The sequence below is a fragment of the Eublepharis macularius genome, chromosome 10, assembly GCF_028583425.1.
Source record: "Eublepharis macularius isolate TG4126 chromosome 10, MPM_Emac_v1.0, whole genome shotgun sequence".
Classification (NCBI taxonomy): Eukaryota; Metazoa; Chordata; class Lepidosauria; order Squamata; family Eublepharidae; genus Eublepharis; species Eublepharis macularius.
In genome coordinates, this window is record NC_072799.1 from 54770184 (window position 1) to 54793847 (window position 23664).

At 41.8% G+C, this 23664-nt stretch overlaps 1 protein-coding gene across 1 annotated transcript in view; it reads left to right on the top strand.

Moving 5' to 3' along the window:
- Positions 1-216: 216 nt before the first annotated feature.
- The window catches only part of EDNRA (endothelin receptor type A), a 40791-nt gene continuing 17343 nt past the window's right edge, over positions 217-23664 (top strand). Inside the window, exons 1-4 of the mRNA XM_054989935.1 lie at positions 217-502; positions 5373-5843; positions 16703-16830; positions 19228-19426. Coding sequence (XP_054845910.1) covers positions 5433-5843; positions 16703-16830; positions 19228-19426 — 738 coding nt within the window. The 5' untranslated portion in view covers positions 217-502; positions 5373-5432. The remainder of the gene's footprint in view (positions 503-5372; positions 5844-16702; positions 16831-19227; positions 19427-23664) is intronic.

The following is a 23664-nucleotide window of genomic DNA, read 5'->3' on the forward strand; positions in this document are numbered from 1 at the left end:
AAGTAACAAGCCAAGAGCCGCCTGCTGCGCCCCCAACTCTTCTCTTTCACTCCACAGCAGAAGAGGCGGCTGTCTCATCCGCCTCCCTCCAGTGAGTGGGCACAGCCCCTCCTCCAATCCGGGAAGGAAATGGTTAAGCCACTCCGCCGTCTCCTCTTCTGCCCGGGAGGCCGTCTTGGAGCTGTAACATTGGCCGGGTCTCCGTTGGGGCAGGAGGTTTGCTTGCCTTCTTTGCAGTTGGGGGAGGGGGCGACGGGGTGGAGAGTCTGAATCCCACCCCGCCAGACGGAGACAGGAGGATTTGCGAAGAGTTCTTTCTCCCTAGGAACTGCAGCCAGCCAGCCAGACCCCGAAGGCTTCCCTTCAAACTTGCTGCGCGTCTCTCCACAGCCTCCCATGCGCCTCGCTGGAACAGAAGCGGCAGCGCGCGCTCCCTGCCTGAGACCCCCGAGGCCCCTTTCAAGGTCCAGCCGGCGCGGCTCTCTTTCCCTCAGCGCAAACGGTGAGGCTCTTGCGAGAGTTTTTGTTTGGTCTGGAGCGCCGGCGAGGCGGTATATTTCGAGCGGGCTGCCCCAGAGGATGCCGTTTCGCCTCGTTGTGAGGTAGACGGAAAGAGCGCTTTTCTCTGGGTCAGGGGCAGCGCGAGGCCAGCCCTCCCGCCTCTGGGCTGTTATGTTCTGCTGGTGCAGAAGGAGCGAAGGCGGACTGGCCGTTATCCGAATGCAAACGAGGCTATCTTGACTTTGTCTGCGGCATCTGGCCATATGCTGCAGAGCCATCAACGCACAGCCACCTTTCCCCCCTTTAATGAAAAGCAGCCAACGGAGTCTGAGATGGGGCGGGGGAGGGGCTACTTAACCCCTTCCCCACCTGCCGGTTGTCCGCTAAACCCCCCTCCTCTTTCCAGGCTGCTTTCCCACCTTGGGGAGGAGGGGGCTTGGTTGAATAGGAGAGAGAGAGAGAGCAGGTTGAGTCTGGAGACGGAGGTTGCACACTTACTGAAATGTTCCGCTGAAATGAATGGATCTTTCCTAGTAAACCCTGTTTAGTACGGAGAAGTCCTTCTGACAACTTAGTTCTGCCAACAGGTACAGAGCCCTGACAACTTAGAGCGCTTTTGCCTTGATAGTAAGGCTGGGATATGAGTCCAGTGGCACCTTGGAGACCTACAAGATTTCCAGGGTATAAGCTTTCGAGAGCAAAGCTTCCTTCTTCAGATACAGGAAGGAGTGGAGATCCCTGAATCTTTATGTCCCAGTCAGGACGGAGGAGGGATGCAAGGAAGGGAGTCTGGCTATAAAGGCACAAGGAAGCTTGATAAGCGCAGAAATTAGCATCTGTAATAAGATAAGAATCCTCTGTCTCCATTCAGCCCTCAGGGTTCTATTGTTCTAAACTTGCAAATGAACTCAAGTTCAGCAAGCTCACATTGTAATTGTCTTTCCTGGGAGTAAGATTCATTAAATAATATGGGGCTTACTTTTAAGTAGACTTTAGGATGGGTCCCTAAGAGAAAGTTAATTCTATGTACATCCAAGCTAATTGTTAATGCCAGAACTTTAAACCAACTCATCATTTCAGTCCTAAACAGTTTTTTAATGGAAATAAGTCCCGTCTGACTGTATTCCAAGACTAACATAACTAGAGATTAGTCCATCTGAGATCAATTATCAATAATTGGGTGTAATCCACAAAAGCTTATTCCCCATTTTAAGTAATGAAATAGAACTTAGTCACAGCTAATTTAAATGCTGTTGATTTCATTGGGAACCACTGCTCAGTTATTTGCATATTTTCTTGGAAATAAATCCTGTTGTGTCCAATGAGACTCACTCCTTATATGAGTGCACAGGATTGCAACCATGCAATTTGAGCCTATATATATGTACTCAGTAGTATGACCCAGTTACGTGCATTTGATTGTAGTTAATTATTTTTCTAAATTGTGACTATTTTTTTCAGGGCCAGATTGTTAGCCTCATTGAACTCAGAAGAATCTAATCAGTTTATAATGCAAGTGAAGTTATACTTGATTTAGTTCCACTAAAAATCAGCTTAAATGCCTTATCCAGATCATAGTCTGAGCATAGAATTGTGAGAAAACTTCAGTATCCATGTGGAATTTTGGTCATAATAGAGACCTACTATTTTTCTCTCCTGTTCAAAAGAACACGTGCACGCCTAGACCCATAAAAGCCTAGGTAGAAGAAGTTGCAATGCTGTCAGTGGAGTTGTAGATACTGTTTCCTGAAGTAGAAGGCGTTGGTGTGTGACTCTCAGAAAATGAGATGTAGGAGGTTAAAGAAGAAGGAGTAAATATGACAGAGGCAGGAAGGGAAGGAATTAAACAGGAATTAAACATGGACCATATAGCTTGCTGGAAAGATAGTGCTCTTGTAGCCCCTGGACCATCTGCACTGTAACGACAAATCTAAATGTTTTGAGACAAAAATGTTTAAAGTCTTGTTAGAGCAAGATTCTGAAAATGTTATTTATTAATTATTATTTATACGCACTTTTCTCTCTGATGGGGAGATTCTGAAAAGAGAACTAAGTTGTCAGGACTTCTCCATACTAAATGGGGTTTACTAGGAAAGATCCATTCATTTCAGCAGAACATTTCAGTAAATGTGCAGCCCCCGCAGTTGTCTGTGGTCTCCAGACTCAACCTTCTCTCTCTCTCTCTCTCTCTCTCTCTCTCTCTCTCTCTCTCTCTCTCTCTCTCTCTCTCCCCTATTCAACCTATTAGGGCAAGATTCTGAAAACATTATTTATTAATTATTTATACACATTTTTCTCCCTGATGGGGATTCAAAGCAATTTGTAATATTGTTGTTTGTTTGTTTAGATATTTGTACCTGACTTTTCTCACCATTAGGGACCCAAAGCACCTTACAACCACAACCTTTTGAGTTAGGTTAGGCTGAGAACTGGCCCCAGGTCACTCAGCAAGCTTCCTTGGTAGAGCAGGAGTTCAAACCTGGGTCTTCTGGATCCTAGGCCACCACTCTAACCATTATACAACACAGTCTCAGAACAGTTTAGATTCCTTTTACCTATGGCACTTAACTAATTTTTTCAGAGAAGCTAACGCAAAAAGAACTACTGGATCTTTAGCACCCTATGACTGCCTTAAGTGTGTATGTGTGTGGTTAGTGACCTATTATTTCCAAATATATACTCATAGAAGGATTTCTGAGCTATCATTTCTACTGAAATAATTCTTGTTATTTTTATATTTAGTATTGTAGAACTTCATGGGAACTTGGGACTTTAAATCTATAAATTTTGTCTGTTGATTCCAAGTGGCTGCAAAGCAGGAATATGGTGCTGATTCTCCTTTGGAGGAGACAAACGTTCTGCACTGGAGTACATACTTTGCATGCACAAGGTTCTGAGTTCAATCCCAGGCATCTCCTGTTAAAGGTTCTTGGGTAAGAAGGATGGGAAAAGTCTGCCACAGGTTTTGCTTCAGCGCTGTCTTGCTTAGAGACAAATTATACATTAAGTGATCTGGTGATTGGCATAAATAGTTATGCCATGGGAGTGCCGCCAGTATCAATAGATCAGTAGCTCTGGAGGAGGAGGCATTAACTCTTTCCACTTACAACATTTTCTCGTTTTGAATCTGCTGTGGTGGGGAGCATACTGATACCCAATGTTAGTAGTACAAGGTAAAATACAAGAAGATTTAGATTGGGAAAATAACATTGGGGGTCAAAGGCACAGAGTTACAACCTACTTTGGAGGAGCCCCTGTTAAGCCAGTGCGTTGGGGCCTTAAAATGCCCCGAAGTCTAACCATGATGGCGCCATTGCCATTGTATTTAGGACTGACATGCAAGTCTGGCTTTAACGGAACTAAATTCTACTTAAGTCCTAACTTAACTACTTGTAAACTACCTGTTATATATAGCTGCATGTATGTTTTCTTGTTTTATGAGTTGGAAGAAGCATCCAGGGACTGCAAGTTCCAGTGGGGAAATGTCATCTTGTTCAAAAATCAGCACCATCAACTTGCTGCTTTTTGCCTCATGGGGCATGAGGAAGGGGGAGAGAGAGATTAGCATATGTGAGATGTTGTTGGCTGGTTAAATCTATTGATGATGATTCTTGCAGGGACAACATTTTAATGATAGTTCTACCTGTCTGATTAGTAGAAAGGAAAAATTGTTTGTGGTTGTGAAAGAGTGTTGTAGATTGGAAGCTGTGTCTATTTCTGTGTTGCATATATCACACAGAATATAACCTGTGGTACGTAATATAGACTATCACTATCCATTGCATGATTTTAATGGACATAAGCACACCTAACTCTCATGAGTTGTGACTGACTCACAATGCAGCCAGAGCTAAGTACTTAATCTTCATTGAAATCAAGGACACATGCGTCGCAGTCTTCTGCGTGTTCACTTTGAAGTAAGTCCCACTAAATTCAATGGGACATTCCCAAGTAAATGAGCATAGAACTGCAGCAGGGCTGAATTGTGCCCTGAGCTTCTCATCAGTACATTGGCCAACACTTATTTATTGCACCTATTCTGCCTTCTTTCCCAGAACTCACTGTTCATTGATCATGCCCTGAATCAGGCAGGGAAGTCCAGGAACCATCTCCCGTAATGAACTGAAGAAAGATGATGCATAGGAAGGGAACTGAGTCACTTGTTGAATCTAATCAGGATTTTTTGCTCTGAGTCTTTTTGGCATGTAATAGCAGCTTTGTTAAGGGTGACTAACTATTTCTGCAAAAAATAGTCTCGAACATTTCTGGGGTTTTTAAAACAACTGTTGTTTTTAAGAAAAACAGCATTGCTGATCTTCCAAGCGCAACATTTTTTACCACTCAATATGTATTCCCTGCGTTTTATATGTATAATTTTTGTCTTTCGATGACCCTAAGCACACTTCATTGAAAATATTTTACTGAAATCAGTGCAACTTACTTGCAAATAAATGTATTTTGCTTAGCTGGGGTGAATTTGGGATTAGGGGTTGGAATGTATGCATTTATATGGGGAGTTGACTTTAATGGAACATATTTCTAAATGTTCTACCATTGAGTTTGGAGCATTGCATTGTGATTACACTTCATAGCTCTAATCACAGTTTCTTAGAAATTAGTGGAGAGAGAGAGAGAAGTTAAGATGAGCATATAGCTCATTTAGAGAATACAAATAAAAATGCTACAATTTTAAGTTTATGATTTCTTGAAATCAATGTGTGAAACTTACAAATAAGTCCATTTAAAATCAAAATGTTGTTCAGATTCACTAACTAGGAATAAAAATACCAGAATACCAGATAACTACTTTAAAAACATGAATTAATGTGCTGATGTTACAGTATAAATATATTCATTTTTTCTCTTTGTAGGTGAAATAAGTACGACAGACAATATTTAAAATATTAATTTCTGGTCTTGAAGATTTGAGGATGGAAGTCTTTCATTTAGGGACGATCTTGGCACTTTTAATACCGGGATTGGTCCTCGGTGATGATCCCAACAGACACTATGCAAATCTGACTGACTCTGGAAACTATTTCACGACTTACTCTGGAAGAGAGCATAGAATACTTTTTGCGACCAGTGAACCCAGTCAACTGATGCAACCAAACAAAACTGTTCTTTGTCAACAGCGTACTAAATTTAATAATGTTTTCAAATATATCAACACAGTACTATCTTGTGCTATTTTCATCATTGGTCTGGTTGGGAATGTAACTCTACTAAGGATTATCTACCAGAACAAATGTATGAGGAATGGCCCTAATGCGCTAATAGCTAGCTTGGCATTGGGAGACCTCATCTATATAGTCATCGATATCCCGATTACGACATATAAGGTAAAAAATCTACAATCTTTCACTTTATTTGCAGCTCTTTTACAAAAAGACTGGATATTGGGCATAGCTCTGTGATTAGCATCTGTATCAATAAACAGCCCCCCAAAAATGCATGCTCATCTGAGGGCTGATTAACAGGGATGTGTATATAACTCAGCGCCAAATTTCTTAATACGTTACAGTTTTCATGCTCACAATTGAACAAGTGATTTGCCTCCTCTGAAAAGGCATTATTTTTGAAGTGACATGAAACTTGGTCTGTAGCAGTGGATCTATGGCTGTTTTACACATACAGATGCCAGTCATTAGTTGATGTTCCAATCATCAAATTGTTAATCCTTATGCAAACTTTTTAGTATTGAAGGGTGTGAATTAGTAGACACGTGGCAAGGATAGAATCTGTGGCAATGTGGTTACCTAAGTGTTAAGCATATAAAAGATGTCTCATCTGAATTCAGCCTCAGGTTATTGTTCCTTATCAAGACACTGGCCCAAGAAAGTATCTCATGCACCTGAATCAGATGAAAAAAGAAAAATACAATTGCACATAAATAGTGTATTTGAAAAATCCATACTCTAAATTTCTGGATGACCTCTCTCTTCAGCTGTGTGTATTCGTATTGAAAACCATTGGATTAAGCATTGCCCGCTCAATCTTAAAAAGAGTTACTTTAAGCCCATTGACCTCAATGGACCTCAAAGGGTGTAACTCTGCTTAAGTTTGCACTGTACATTACCATGGAGCAGAGGAAGCCACCCAATTCTACTTTTTGAAGCTTTCTGTACCAGTAGGAATAGAATCGCAGCAAACTGATACCCCCTTCACATGCCTTCTGTGAGTTCTGCAACTCACAAATAGACTTCTTGAGCTCATGGTTCTTATTGCAGATGAAATCCAAGTGTCCTATTTCACATACTGCAGTAGTTATCAAAGCAGAAATAAATAATCTTGAACTTCTGCTTCTTTGCCTTGTTTTAGTTGGCTCGATTACTTGGTATTCTAAAGTTCTTCCACACCTGGGGAGGGATTAGAATTCTAGTCTCCTAGGTACTACTGCTTATCTCTTATTACTGGACCACTACAGCATTCAGAAAACTGAAGAAAAAAAACCACACCAAAAGAGGCCTCCATCACTCTCTTATCCTGTCTAATCCCACTCTCATGCTTAACAAGTACCCAGTGACACATTTCAAAGACTGTGCGCAAACCTTCATACTGTGATCTGCCACCACTTTACTTTCATTTATTTATTTGTGTATTAATTATAAAGTGTTTACTGCAGTTGCTGCATAATATTCTGTTAAAATACAATGAAAGACAAATCAGACACAATCAAAGTTATTTTTAGATCTTCTTCCAACTAACAAATAGAGATGTACAAAATAAAAGAGAGTGGAATAGTGCACTAATTCCTAGGATTTGTTTCATTGCTTCTTTTTCAGAGACTTGGCCAAAGAACTATAGTTATGCATGAGGATAATCAAGTAGCACTATCTCTGTTTTACACTATTGCTTTTAAAAAGTCAAAACTGATCTGATGGAAATTTTTATTTATGATGTGTTTATGGTCAAGACTCTGAATGTACTTAATAGTTCTTGGGCCAGGCTTAGTCATTTTGGAGTACTGAACTATTAATATCCATGCGCTCTGTTCCTTCCCTCCTCACTAGATGTTGAAGTTTATGAACCTGGTGGTCCCTCTGCCTAACTCTCTGATTTAGTGAAATGATGCCTCTCTGGACCTGTGATCCTAAGCACATGGGCCTTAATCTTTTCATGTGTAAAAGATGGTATAATTACCAGCTTCAAAGTCCAGGTTGCATATGCTTTACATTGCATGGTTTCTCAGTACTTCAGTATTGTATACTTGGTAACTGGTAGCTCCACTGAGAAATTCTGTTTTTTCAGGGCCAGAACTCTGTGCTATCCCATTCGCCCATGAAAGTTATCATGATGGGGCATTTATTAAGTGAGGAATATGCATGTAGATTGCAGTTTGTTATGAGGGGTACAAGCAGGTTTAAATCTGAGACATATATGAGGTCTCCTAGCACTCTTGCAAGTTTAACTGCTTAAGAAATGTCTTTTGAAACTAAGAAAACAGCAAAATATATAAAAGGGGGGAAATTATAGGGATGGTATGTTTATTTAGGATGTTTGGGGCAAGTGAGTATTTTCATTAATGAAATGCTACTTTCAAATTAGCGGTTTGAAATAACTAAAAGCAACAGGGAAATGTATATTTGGTTATGCTGGTGGCAATTAAGCCTCACGATAAAGACTGAATGCTTCACACAGTGCTGAGCCAGGTCAAGCACTCCAGGCATTATCCTTGTAAGTTCTCTGCTTTTTCCACTGCCCCCTCACAGGAAGGAAATAATGGAGGGAGGGGGAGAAGGGCAAAAGAGGAAAGAACAACTCAGTTGGATTCCTGGATCCATGCAGTGGTGCTGCTTGCTCCCTGGGCTCACAGCATGCAAAGCAGGTGCTGGCTTGGATCTGATCCATTTACTTACATATACCTTCCAGCTCTTAGGCAGTGCTCATTAGAGGAAGCTGAGTTGTGGGCCAGACTAGATGTAACAGACTAGATGGCCGCCATGAGGACGGTGTCACCATTTTAAAGTCATTTAAAAAAACGGTGAGGCCACAGTACGATGCTCTTGTCCTCCCCATTCTGTGCCTTATCAAGTGTCAAAACAGCCATGGGGGGCCTTTCAGCATTTGATAAGTCATGGGTGTGTGTGTGTGTGTGTGCAAATGCCTCAGCCCACTGCGCTGTGGCATTTTAAAATGATTTTGAAATGGCAACAGAATTCTCATGGTGGCCACGATAATACTATCACATAGGGTTCAGCCTCCAGGTAGTGGCTGGAGATCTCCTGGAATTACAATGGGTCTCCAGGCTACAGAGATCAGTTCACCTAGAGAAAATGGCTACTTTGGGGAGAGGACTCTGTGGAATTATGCCATACCAAGGTCCTTTCCCTCCCCAAACCCCACTTTCTCCAGATTTCACCCCTCAGAGCTCCAGGAATTTCCCAGCTTGGAGTTGGCAACCCTACACACTTAGTTTAACCTTCAGTGTTTGTTATGCTTGTAGCCATCTCCCTCCTAAAGCTTCCCTCATCACTTCTGCCTGCCTTTTCAGATGTGGGTTGCTGATCCCCTCTTGCCATTGCAGCAGACAAGGAAGATAAGATGAGCATACAAAAAGCAAGGCCTTCTTCCTTTTGTTCAGCTCTGCTATGAGATGCAGATATATGTCTATATATGCACACATCAGAGAAAGTGGGAGCTTCTCAGGAATCCCTTATGATCTCAGCATCCTGGGAGAGGTCCTTGATCAGAACTGAATTCCCTTTCACTACAGTAACAACTACCTGATTTTATCAGACCTTCATGAATTCACATATGAACCACCTTACCAGAGAAATATATTGGACAAATCCTGCACATGGCTAATAAAGCAATGTTCTAAGGATCAAATTGTATCCTACTACATGCAATTTATCCTTCAAAAGAAGCTATGGAGAGTCCTCCAAATTGGGGCCATGATAGTGAGGAGGCTTTAACACACACCCCTCCTCAACAGATAAAAGTAGCAGAAAATGGGGGCCTTTTTTGCACTTACAGTTTAAACCACCATTTATGAGCATTTTCTGCGATAGCAATGGCTTCAGCATGGCACCCCCACATCCTACATTGTCGGAGGTAGTTTTGATTTGGCGTCTTGTTTTTCATTTTAGACGGGCTTTGAAGCCTCAGTGCAGTTTCCAGCTCTCGGGGCTTTGCAGTTCACAGCACGATTTTTAAAAAATTTGAGCAGGCGTAGAAACATTGCAGTGTTGGAATGCATCCCCCTCATTTGCTGATTGGACTGTCCCCTGCCCACTGGAGAGGCAATTGGTGGCAGAGTTCTGGGGGAAAACATGTACTTTTCGTGCTTCATCCACTGTCATTTATTTTTTTAAAGCCAAGCCAGGAAAGGGTTAAAATGCTGCTGCTTCATCCCTTCCTGGCAGCTTCCCTGCCACTTTGTTTCCAGTGGGCTTTGCAAAATGTAGGGTTGCCAGCGCCAGGTAGGGAAATACCTGGAGATTTGATGTGTGGAACTTGGGGAGGGTGGGGTTTGGGGTGGGGCTGGAGCTCAGCAGTTTCTAATCCTATAGAGTCCACTGTCCAGAATACCCATTTTCTCCAGGGGAACTGATCTCTGTCACCTGGAGATCAGTCATCATTCCAAAAGATCTCCAGCTACTTTCTGGAGGTTGGCAAGCCTAGCAAAATGCTTGGGTTTTTTCCCGTCTTTGGCAAAGCCTGAAACATGCCTGGGAGGAAGGGAAAAGCAGCCATTTAATCCTTTCCTGGCTTTTAAAGCCAGGAGGAATGTGCAATAATGTTACAACATTACAATGTTACAACCCATTCTTGTCTTTAAAAAGAAAAGAGTGTATGCATGCCATTTAACCCTTTCCTGGCTTTTAAAGCCAGCAGGGAATAAGCAGCAATGTTAGCAATCGTTCCTGGCTTTGAAAAATAAATAAATAAGGAAGTACTTGCATACTGGGGAGGAAGGAAGCCAACAGAGAAGCAGCCTTATGACCCTTACCTCACTTTACTGATACAAATGGTGGGAAAGGAGTTTGGAGAGCTGAGGAGGGTGAGTTAATTCTGCACAGACTAATCAGCTCCCGGAGAAAAGGAGAGGAAGAAAAAGAGAAGCAGAAGAGGAGTATAGCGTTCGCACTGACATGAATTGACCAGATGTGACTCAGCAGCAGCTTCAAAAAAACATTGCAGTATGTCCGCAGAAGGGAAAAATCAGAGATACCGTGGACAAACATCGGTACTGCATCCCATGACTACCTTACAAGTGTGAAACTCCTGCAAACATGGGAAGCAGAACAGATTCTGAAATGGTTTAAAGTCCCAGTGCAAAAAGGACCAAGGAATATGGTCTTGACTACTGAGGAAACAGTAGGGGGGCACTCTTCCCTCTTGCCATATACTGATCTTTATCACTGTGGCCTTCTAATGGCTTTGAAGCTAAATTACATGTAGGGGATTGGATCATAGATCCCCAGCATCGTGCATAGATTGGCCCCAAGAAAGCAAGTTCTCTGTCAATTTCAATAATACAAAATACGTAATCATATTGCTCATACAATAAAAGAATACCACAAAAGAGAGACAAGAGAGTTATATGACCATAGAAATGAAATATCTTTAGGTAGAATTTAACTTCTGCTTGTTATTCTATCCCAGTAATATTGTATGGGGGCTAGTTGTTTGTGAACTAATAGCTTAGTTACCAACTTCATAAAGAAATGTAGTCCTTTAACAAACAAAGGAAGTTCATGATTTTTAACGTCTTTGTTCTTACAATCTGTAAACAAATATGGAAAACAATATACAACAACAGTTGGAATTCACCCTTTTTGCCTTGCCTTATTACTCAAAACTGGAGATCTTTTGCAGTGGGGGCAAAGAGAAATAGGTACTTCCCCCAATATTTGGGGAGAAAATGCTTTGACAGATGACTATGCTCATCAAAATACTCCTTCTCTGAAGGAGAGCAGCATAGTTTGAAAGGAAGGACTCGGCCAGCACTACATACTCTATTTTAAAAGAACATAATCATGCTACATATACAATAAAAATACCACCAATGGTAAGAAATGCTTTACTTATTTCATAATAGAATAAGGCAAAGCTTCAAATACTGGGACTGAATAACTACAGTCTTGTGGCACCTTAAAGACTAATGAATTTATTGTGGCATAAAAGTCAAGAGCTACAGCACACTAGATCAGCTACCCCTCTGGAGTGTGTCTTTATCCCTTTGGTCAGTGCTTTTCAGTTCAGAAAAAAGATGAATGAAGGGGAACATGAAAGAGATTTTTTAATTATGCATAGGTGAAGAAAGGAGATAGATTTTTTTTCCCCCTTCCATCTCCCATAATACTAAAACTCAGGGGCACCCATTGAAATTGATGGGCAACAGATTCAAGATGAACAAAAGGAAATAGTTCTTTACTCAGCAAGTAACTAATTTGTTGAATTCACTGCTAGTGGAAGTAGCGATGGCCATAAACACTAATAGCTTTAAAAGGAGATTAGACAGGTTCATGGAGGATAGGTCCATCAGTGGCTATTAGCCATGGTGACTAAAGGCAAGCATTGATAATATAATGAACTCTTTCTTGGGAGAAAGGCCTATTGAACTCAATGACACTAATACTGGCAATATTTTGGAAGCAAACTTAGGAAATCTTAAGAGGGCACATACAGTCCTTTAGGAATTCTTAAAGTACTTCTCATGACTATGACCTGAGATGTTGACATCAGAGAACCAAGCATCATTGTAAATTATCTTTTTTGGGTTCCCACGGTATACTTTAAAAAAATATTTGTAGATTGTAGAAAGCATCCTTTATACAACAGCAAGTACATGAATGATGCTTAAAAGAATTATAAGTAACTAGCAGAATGTAGCCTTCCTTGTGACATTTTAAAATCATACCAAAGGAATGTTTTGAGTCCTTCTGCCTTGTTTATTACAATTCCAGTGCTAGAATGGAAAAACCATGTTTATAAAAGAAGAGATCTTCAAGAAGTTGTGGCTATCTGAATTCCAGCCACAGTTCTCCTGAATTCAAGATGCAGAACCTTGATATCTGAAAATTTTCTGATTCCAGCATACAAATGTGCGGTCAGAATTACAATAATATAATAATAATAACATTTGATTTATCTGCTGCACTTCAGGATGACTTAACACTCAATCAGAGTGGTTTACAAAGTATGTTATTATTATCCCCACAACAACAAACACCCTGTGAGATGGGTGAGGCTGAGAGAGCTCCTAAAAGCTGTGACTGACCCATGGTCACCCAGCTGGCTTCGAGTGGAGGAGTGGGGAATCAAACTCAGTTTTCCAGATTAGAGTCCCGTGCTCTTAACCGTTACACCAAAATGGCTGTTGTCCCAGCCATTACCCAGATTATCTTGAAAGATGTGGCTATAAAACAGTAGTGTGCTATAGTGTACTTATCAGAAATCCTATCTTGCTTGTGAAGATTTGGAATCAGAGACCTGACTCCAGGTCATTCGGAGGCAGGGAAAGGATTGGCCATCTGACCACTCTCAACTTGTTCCACCCCTTCAGGTATTTCTTTTTTCTGATTGGCCCCTCACTTAGCTGGGAGCCTTGTTACATTTCTTATCTGGTGTCCTGATATACCAGGCTTCAAAGAATGTATGCTTAGTCCTAGAATGTCTGTGACTATGCAAGCTGTGGGCCAGCTATGGGAAGTTGTTAATTGATCTGATTTCTGTTAAACCTGCTGCAATACACCCACTTGTTTAAATATGATACCCAATTCTATCCATTGGAATACAAGGGGAATAAAGATTTCATACTTAGTTACAAGTCATATGTTACCACTGTCCAAATAGAAAAGGAATCATAGACTCATAGAGGTGGGTCTTACAGACCATCTAGTGCAACCCCCTGCCAAATGCAGGAATAGCCTAAAGCATCCCCAACAAGTATTCATCCAGCTGCTCCTTGAAGACTGCCAATGAGTGGAAATCTACCACATCCCTAGGCAGCCTATTCCACTGGTAAATTACTCTTAATATGAAGTTTTTCCTAATGTCCAGCTGGTACCTTTCCTCCTATAGTTTAAACTTATTGTTTCAAGTCCTAACCTCTGTTGCCAACAGGAACAGCTCCCTCCCCTAAGTGACAGCCTTTTAAATACTTAAAGAGAACAATCATGTCTCCCCTCTTTCTCATCGCCTCCAAACTGAACATTCCCAAGTCCCTCAGTCTTTCCCCATAGGTCTTGGTCTCCAGTAGGGTTGCCAGCTCCAGACTGGGAAATTCCTGGAGATTTTGGTGGTGGAGCCTGGAGAAGGCAGGATTTGGGGGAGGGGAGGGACCTCAGCAGGGTATAATCCTATGGAGTCCATCCTCTAAAGCAGCCATTTTCTCCAGGGGAACTGATCTTTATGGCCTGCAGATCAACTGTAATTCCAGGAGATCTCCAGCCACTACCTAGAGGCTGGCAACCCTAGTCTCCAGGTCCCTGATCATTCTGGTTGCTCTCCTCTGTACCCATTCCAATTTGTCCATATCCTTTTTGAAATGAGGTCTCCAGAACTGCACACAATATTCCAGGTGCTGTCTGACCAACACAGTATATAGTGGGACAATTACATCCTATGATTTGGAAGTTATGTCTTTGTTGATACACCCCAAGATTGCATTCACCTTTTTTTGCTGCTGCATCTCACTGCTCATATTTCCCATCCACCCATATCCCAAGATCTTGCTCACACACACACTGCTCCCCAGAAGTGTATTCCTCATCCAGTATGCATGCTTTACATTTCTAATACCCAGGTGGAAAACCCAGCACTTATCCATGTTAAATTGCAACTTATTCAAATCTGCCCACTTTTCCAGTGTGTTTAGATCTCATTGAATTCTTTCCCTATCTTCAAGGGTGTTTGCTACTCCTCCCAGTTTGGTGTCATCTGCAAATTTAATGAGTAATCCCTTCACACCCTCATCCAGATAACTTATAAAAATATTGCAAAGCACTGGGCCCAGAACTGAGCCTTGTGGCACTCCACTGGACACTTCCCTCCAATCAGACATGATGCCATTGACAACTACTCTTGGTGCAGTTATCCAGCCATTTCCCTATCTATCTAACCATCCTAGAGTCCAGTCCACAATCCTCCAGTTTATCAGAACAGCATGAGGAACCTTGTCAAAAGCTTCACTGAAATCCAAATAAACTACATCAACAGCATTCCCATGATCCAGTAAGCCTGTCACTTCATCATAGAAAGAAATTAGGTTGGTCTGGCAGGACCTGTTGGGGGCAAATCCGTGCTGAATCTTGACCACCAAAAAAGGTTATGCTGGGGATCATGTAAGCTAAAAGCACAAAAGCCACATGAGGTGGGAATTAGGTAACTTTGACTGAAAATTACTGTCTGGATCCAGCCGAAGGTGTTCATCTGTATTAGCGGAGAGCATAGACAAACGTTCATTACTCAGCTATGAAAAGTGTTACAAATTTGTTGAGTCTTATGACAAGGACTTATGCCACACAGCCTTTTAGGGAGAGTTTGGCTAATATTCTGCATCTTTGTTCTTTAAGCTTGGGTATACATAACAGGGCTTTTTTTCTGGGAAAAGAGGTGATAGAACTCAGTGAGTTGCCCTCGGAGAAAATGGTCACATGGCTGGCGGCCCTGCCCCCTGATCTGCTGACAGAGGGGAGTTTTGATTGCCCTCCGTGCTGCGGAGATCAGGGGGAGATCAGGGGGCGGGGCCATGTGACCAGCCATGTGACCATTTTCAGCGTTCCAGCTGAAAAAAAGCCCTGCATAATAGGATGACCCAATTTATGTCTTCAAAAATGTGCTTCCTTTCCTCTCTGCCCTCTCCCTCCCAATTTTGAGAGTATTAGCAAAACCAATTGGGGCATCAGATATAATATGATTTTGTTTTACATCCAAATGTTTTTACTCTACAGCATTTTTGATAAAATATCAGTTAATTAAAAGAGGTGAAGAACAAACTATTTCATGCATCTGTATTTGTAATGACAGCTGGGGCAGCTATTACTAATTATTCAGGAAAAAAGCCCATTTCATTCATATTTGTAAGAAAGAATTAAGAACATTTCTGACACATGCATTAATTCATGTGTGAATAAGTACATTCTGTTGGCATCCACCAACAGCTTACTAAGAAAAAGTTCTAGAATGCTGTACAGAAGAAACAGAGACAGACAGACATATATACACAGCAGGAGCCATAGCCATCACATCCCCCCATATTGCTGCTGGCTGCGAACAAGCCAAGTCTCAATGATGTGTTGGTGTTCTCATCCAGTAATGGGACCCCAAGCTGCTACTTGGGCAGCAGACTGGCCCTACTTCATCTTGATTGGTTTTGGCACAGCAAAGTCCTGAAATGATGCTTTTATATTCAAAGGAGGGCCATTGTTCTGTACACAGTATTCCTGTTTACTCTCAGAACTCAGTGAAATTTCCCTTCCAGGATTAATGCTGCAAACTCAATAGGCAGCAGTGTGGGATTAGCAGTGTAGCCAAGGGTGGTCTTAGTGATTCTGGTGTCCAGGGCAAGATTCCAGGATGGGGCCCTGCCAGTCCCCCTGCTTGTGCAAAGCAAAGGGCAGCCCCTGTCCCATGTGAAGCAGGTGGGAGCTGTTGCCCCAAACTGGCTGCCCAGTCTTCAGATGGAGTGGGAACAGGCAGTGGCTGCTGAGTCGGCTGCCTGAGCTCTGGATGGGGCGATTGCAAGTGGCTGTCACTGCAAGTGGGTGGCCCGAGTTCTGGACAGGATGAGTGGCAGTGCGGACGGCAGTGGTAGGAGCCTGCTGGTTTTTTTCTTTTCCTCCCTCCATGGGGTGGACTGTGGGGAGTCAGGGCCCCTCCTAGCACTGGGCCTGGGGCTGTTCCTGTTGCTCATTGACTAAGACTATCCCCGAGTATAGTAAAAGACCAGATTATAGCTTTTAAAATCCAGTTTAATAACAGTCAGTTTAGAAGATAATAGATGTATCATTTTCTAACATCATCCCATAAGGAAAGGAACTCTGGCACATGGGGTGATGCATCAAATTGCCATAGGTTGAGTCACAGTTTCACCGAACACAACGAGCTATGGGGAAATCCCTTCCCTTCACTGAAACAGTCTGTGTCTACTAACATGCCACTGGATTTTAATTGATTGGGATATAAATTAAAAACAAATGTTGTCACACTTGGTATTTAACATTTCCAATTTTGTTTTTTCTATCCTTAGCTTCATGCTGAACGCTGGCCTTTTCCAAACACGGAATTTGGGTATTTTCTTTGCAAATGTGTTCCTTTTATACAGAAGGCATCTGTAGGAATTACAGTCCTTAATCTCTGTGCCTTAAGCGTGGACAGGTAAGAATTTACTATTATGTTCTATGAATATTTTTTTCTTAAGACAAGAATAGTAATCCCAAAAGGATATTGATTTGCTTGACAGTAAGATAGGTAACCCAACTTCTTGTTAATGCATTAAAAAAACTACATAACTAGCAACTTTTTAAAAATTGTTGCTTAATTTATTCTGCACTGTGTTGTAATCCAGTTTGATTGGCTTTCCAAATATGGAGGAAGTATTGGGTCCTCCTAATTAATGCAAAGTTTCTAAACATTTGTGGTTTTTTCTGATTTGTTTTCTGGGATTGAAAAAGAGTATTGTAGGCATGATTAATTCACTTTCTGAGTTCAAAGGCACAGTGCCTGTCTGTTGTTTCTGGGACAGCAGACAAAGAAGTTCTTGTCAGCCATTTAGCAGTAAACTATTCTGCTTTCCAAATGCTTCTGGATTAAGGAAATGAATCAGACTAACAGCCTGACGTACTCCCAGGCCTGTAAGCAACTGGAGACTGCTTTGGATGGTGGAGGATATTTCTTTGCCAGAATGGAATTGGATGGGATGTAAGTAGTAAGTTGCTAGGGGATACATGAATTTCTTCTAGATGCAGCCTAACCCCCATCTTTTGTATAAGCTTGTATGGTTCAAATATCATACAGATTCACTTTCACAGGTGTATTGTTTCTTTGCTATACCCTAAGCTACTTTGAATAGAGCATGGCTTTAATGTCATTTACCAAAGATCTGAGTTTATCAGAAGACCACAGTAGTCAGCCAAAGTGTCAAAGGAGTGAAAACCATCCAGCAACACAGGAACCAATGAGAAGAACTCATTCAACAGTAAGAGCTGGATGCTGGTATGACAGGCAGGAGGCTGTCCTGTTCCAGGAAGTAAAACTCCTATGGGAGTGCTGCTCCAGGATCCAATCATGTTGCAGGGGGGACGGGACACAGGGGATTGAATGGGGGAGAAGAGCACAGCAGCAGTTAGTTGCTGTCTGCCTTAGCAAAAGAGCAGACAGTATCAAGGGTAACTCTACCTAGTAGTATTGCAGAGTGGTTTAGCTCTACCTCTGGGAGCGGACAGACTGCCTAGTCTTCGTGATACCTGCCTCTGGGATTGAGTAGATCTGGTACCATTTAGTCTGACTATTGTGAATGGGCAGTCTGGAATGCTTTGTGTGAGAGGATCCAACTTGGTGGTTAGGCACTGAAAGCCTGTTTATAACCACATTTAAGGGATTTGGAGACTATATTACCACATCAACATTTTACAGAAGGCCAAACTAGATGTTGCAGAGTCCATAGGTCTGACCTGTAGACAATGACACCATTTTAGATGCAAACTTGGGCCATTTAAAAATGCCATGAGGGCTTTATCCTGACGAGGCTAGCAGTGTGGCAGGACCAGGCAATCTTGTCCCCCTCCCAAGTTCACCTCTAAAATGGCCTAAGTTCACCTCTAAAATGGCAGAAGCATCCACAGGTTGAACTTGTGGCTACTGTAATATCTAGTTTGGCCCAGAGGTTGACTCTACAGAGATCTAGAAGAACAGCACCTTGATTTGGAAGTCTATCCTTACTGACCTTATGGGTTGTTGCATTTCTGGTGGTGTTTTTGATGTCCACAGAAAAAAATATGCTATGAAAAAGCAGGCATTTTACTTTAGAAAGATGACTGAGCCGGAATAAATATCACCTCTGTCATCTTCCGTATGAACTTCCATTTGAAAAATGGGAAAACCCACCTGTTCCATCACTCCTAAAGAACCTGAAAATAAAATATAGTTAAAGTACAGTAAAGGAGATGACACATTACAGTCTTTAAAACTTGTAAACTGACAATATTTTGTATGGCTCCATAAATCTGATAAATGTGTACATGGCTAGCACATGTTTCTTTCTGGCCATGTTTATCACACAGATACATGGGACAGAAGACCAAGATTAGTTGAAGATCCCAGCTGAGTGCATGGAATTGCAAACATATTTTTGCTGCTGGGTAGTATTTGAAGTTGTCCTGATTCATGTTGTGTTACCCCCATTCTGCTGTCTTGCTTGCCATGTTATGGCAACTATATGGACGTTTTCACACTGCTTACCAGCCACAGAACATCGCGCTGAGCTCCCGGAATGATGTTCTGAACATGTTCCGAACAATGGGAACTTGGTGCGATGTTCCGTGGCCGGTAAGCAGCGTGAAAACGGCCTGTTTCTTTGAGAGCCATTGGATGGATTAGACAACCTTTTGATCAATCTATCCGTGTGGTGATATTCTCAAAACACATTATTGTAATCTGATAGGCAACTACAATTCATATCTTGTAAAGAATCTTATCATGTTAACCCTTCCTGAAATGTTCTGACATCTAATAATGAACTGAAGGTGGGATTTCACATGTCTTTGTTTATTCTAGGTATCGAGCAGTTGCTTCTTGGAGTCGTGTTCAGGGAATTGGAGTCCCCTTGATCACTGCTATTGAAATCATTGTCATTTGGATCCTTTCCTTTTTCCTGGCGATCCCAGAGGCACTTGGCTTTACTACTCTACCCCTTGAGTACAGAGGAAAATCTTACGTTGTTTGCATGCTCGTGCCTACTAACAAGTTTTTGGAGGTATGTATCAGAACAATAATAGTTATTTTTCCTTTAGTGACTGGGCCAGTTGGAAGGATGGTGGAGTAAAGAAGTTCATTGAGAGGAAGAGGGAAGTCTATCCTGAGAACATCGTAGCAAGTTGGTTCAATATCCAGGATGCCCAGTTATTGGTGAAGAGGGGAAAATGCTGTAAACATTCAACACATTTAGAAAAACTGTATATTTTATAAAACTATAGGCATTGTAAATGATAAAGCTAAAGCTACACATTTCATGATAAAGCTACTAATTTCAGATTATGTTTTGGCTTTAAGAACGTAGTATGGACATATGTACCTCGCCCCCCCTCCCCTGCACCCATGTGTACAGTGATTTCTTCTTGAACTTTCTGTTTCACAGTCTGCTATGATGTTTAAACTGGGTAAACTATCTTTACTGCTAACCATAGCTAGCCTCCAAAACAGAATCAGAAACCCATTTGAAACTCAAGTTTTTCATTCTAATTTGGAGGCATGCTCTGGTTAATAGTAACTATAGTTTTCCCAGCTCACTGTCATGGCAGACTATGGTTACTTTAAACCAAGAACTTGAGGAGAGAGTCTGTTACTGACACGGGGAGAAAGGAGTACACAACATGTCCCCAAAGGATAATATCTGAAACAGGGCACTGTTGTGAGTGGGAATCGTCTTATCTTTTAATATATTTCAGGATGCTGGGAACATAGAGATTTTAGTAGCATATAGTTATGTGTGCTCCATTTCCCTGAGTAATGGGAATTTTTGGAAACAGTGATACAGGGTATAGGGATTTTCAGGCTAATTGTACACTAGAAATGTACAGCACCTTTCTTAGTGATGGGCTAAGCTCCCTTCAACTCATCCCAGTTTTCATTCATTTTCTGCAGACTTGGTATGCAAGTGCTCCAAAAACCCCACCCACACCTCTGTATGTTTGTGCTTACACAGAAGGTGACAAAAAGCTATCCCCAACCCTTCTTTTGCATCTCTTAATCCATTCCCCCAAATATGGTAGAAAATTAGAAGCAGCACTGAAGTTGTAGCCTATCCTTTACTTTCTTTCAAATGTAGGGGCTGACTGGGAGGAAAAAAATGGCCCTGGAAAGAGCCATTACACATGCACGCACGCACGCATGCTGGAGATAAACTGTTCCTGGAGAACTCCAGGCCCCAAGGTAGGCTTCCCAAGGCCATCAACCCATTGGGACTTTTCGTGGTGGTTGTAATGACTGATCCAACCCTATTCAAATCCAAGACTAGTACTGTGGAAGTAAGATACCCCTGGGAAAAATAGCCTTCCAAGGCTCGTCCCAAGTCCATTTATTGGACTCAGGAGTCCAGGGGTTACTTAAACCTAACATGCCACTATTGCAGCATTTGTCAGGGAGGAAGAGAGGAGTTTTGCTGCAGCACTGCCATCAGTTATATTTAGGAAAAAGAAGGGGATGGTGAGACATCTAGGAGGAGATCATGAGAGAGGGAAGGACTGGTCAGCTACAATGCAAGCACAGGACTGGATTCTTAAGGCATGGGCTTGTCTTGCCATCCAGTGAGCATTTTTTAATAGGAAGAGCTCACATTTTGAGCTGTTCCAGTTCAAACGCTGTCAGCACTACTAGTAATATTTGCTTTATTTACAAATATACATGAAGAGTGTAGAGGAGGCAAATGCATTCTCACAGGCAGGCAGCACAGTCACAAAAGCTGTGTTAAATCCCAGAGAGAACTTTGTACCCTCAAGATGCTTCAGTTTCATCCACTTCTCAGCTCAGTCTCTTCACTTTGTTTCGTTCTCACCAAATTCAAAGCTGCAACTGCTTTTCTTTCCCACGCTGCAGCCCCAGAGGCTGTTTTTGGTTAATAAAGCCAGTGTCAGCTAAAAGGCACATGGCACTGCCTTTGGGCCTGCAAATTAATTGCGTGAGGAAATCATCTCTCCCATTTTGCTCTAAGGCCTTCCCAGAAGTAGCCAAAGCAATATTTCACTCCAGGCACCCCTCTTTCGCCAAGAATCCACTCCCCTATGTATTTTGATAATATCCTGTTATAAAAGGTTAATCAGTGTAAATAAAAAAGAGAATTTGAAGGGGGGGAGCAAGGGAGTCATGACAGTTTCCAATAAGTACATGAAGAATAAAAGGGGAAAGCCTCTTCAAATTTAACTCTGGTGTTTACTATTGTAAATGGTATAATAAACCACACCACTTAAGTTGAATAAAACATTATGCTTATCCTTTTCTCAGTTGTTTTGGACCTTTAAAAAGCCATTCTTTCAAATATTTGTGCTAGAATGTAAATCCCCAAAGGCCAAGTACTTTAGGGAACATGCTAAAAGGCACGTTTCCTGTAGAAAACTAGTTCCATGTGGCCTTCTATGGCTAACAAAAGGATGTTTGTGTCACTTACCTCAAAGTACAAAATTGGGTTGATGTTAAATTCATGTGGTTTAATAGCCACAATTAATCATTTGCAGCTGTCTTGTTTTAGGATTTGTTACTTTAAAATGGCACTATGTTAGTAATTTAAATAGCAATCAGGTTGATGTTTCTATTTAATCAAGTTAAAAAACATAATTTTAATTTAGCACAGGTTTAGTTTTAGTGGGAGATGCTAGATTTTAGTTTGTGCTCGTTATCTGCATGTCAAGGCAGTCTAAATCTGCTCCTCCTATCCTACCAATTTGCTTCAGTCTTCTCTCTCTCCCATATTCCTCATTGTCACCTGATGGTAATTCTTTCCACTCTGTGTTCTTCTTGCTTATGTAAAGTAGTGTGGTGTTTCAGAGGGAAGCCTTTGTTTGTTTGTTTGTTTGTTTGTTTGTTCGTTCGTTCGTTCGTTCGTTCGTTCGTTTGTTCGTTCGTTTGTTTGTCAACAAGATTTTTTTTCTCCTCACCTTCCTGCCCCCATAGGGCCATCAAGGCGGCTAACAAATTAAAACATGCAAATTAAAATCTCATCTTAAAAAACATTAAAATGAGATGTTATGTCCTGAAGTGGACATGATTTCAGTGATGCAAACCACCCTGTGGATTTCCTGTGGGATAGCGACCTCGTCACAGGAATTTTTTCTCTATCACAGTACAGTTCTCCTCTGTACTGAGGTCCCCAGCAGGAAATTAAAAAAAGAAAACTGAGTTCCTAGGGATAGGAACAGGGCCTGAGTATAGCCCACACAAGCCTGGATTGATAACTGAGGTTAAACTGACAGGCATGGTGGTTTACTTTTTAAAGTGAACAACGTTTATTTGGGGGGGGGAGTACAAATTGAATTAAATATTAACACTTAAATAGGAGCTGTGAGATGTTAGTTTTACACAATACGTGCCTTAAAGAAACACCCTAAGACACGTTTATAACATATCAAAAATAGTGTTTTGCTGCAACTAAGCTACACACCATGCCTAGCCAAACCCAGCTGGCCTAATGTAACACCTCAGAAAACTAGGTGTGCCAGTAGGACTGCAGGTCCCCCAATGGGAGCGGGGGAATCCCTGCCACCACTCAGCTGGCCAGCAGGGAGGAAAGGTGGCAGAACGGGCCTCTTTGGGTGTGCTCTCAGTGCGGCGCAATAATGTCACTTCCAGGAGTGATGTCATTGCACAGGCTGCAGGAGTACTCCCGCACTTCACACGGGGCTGATTGGGGCCCCAAATGGGGCATGGTTGCACTCCTGCAGCCTGTACTATGACTTCAGTCCCAGACTGACACACACCAGTAGTGTGTGTGTGTGTGTTATGTGCTGTCAAGTCGCCTCCGACCTATGGCGATCCTATGAATGAAAGACCTCCAAAATGTCCTATCATTAAGAGATTTGGTTAGGTCCTGCAAACTGGAGGACGTGGCTTCTTTTATTGAGTCAAGCCATCTTGTTTTAGGTCTTCCTCTTTTCCTACTGCCTTCTGCTTTTCCTAGCATTATTGACTTTTCCAGAGAATTTTATCTTCTCCTGATGTGACCAAAGTAGGATAGCCTCATTTTTGTCATTTTAGCTTCTAGAGAGAATTCAGCCTTTATTTGATCTAGTATCCACTTATTTGTCTTTGGGCTGTCCATGGTATCTGCAAAACTTTCCTCTAGCACCACATTTCAAATGAATCAATTTTCTTTCTGTCAGTTTTCTTCACCACCCAACTTTCACATCCATACGGTAGTAATGGGGAATACCATAGTGTGGATTATCTTGACCTTGGTCCCCAGAGAGACATCTTTATCTTTAAGGATCTTTTCTAGTTCCCTCA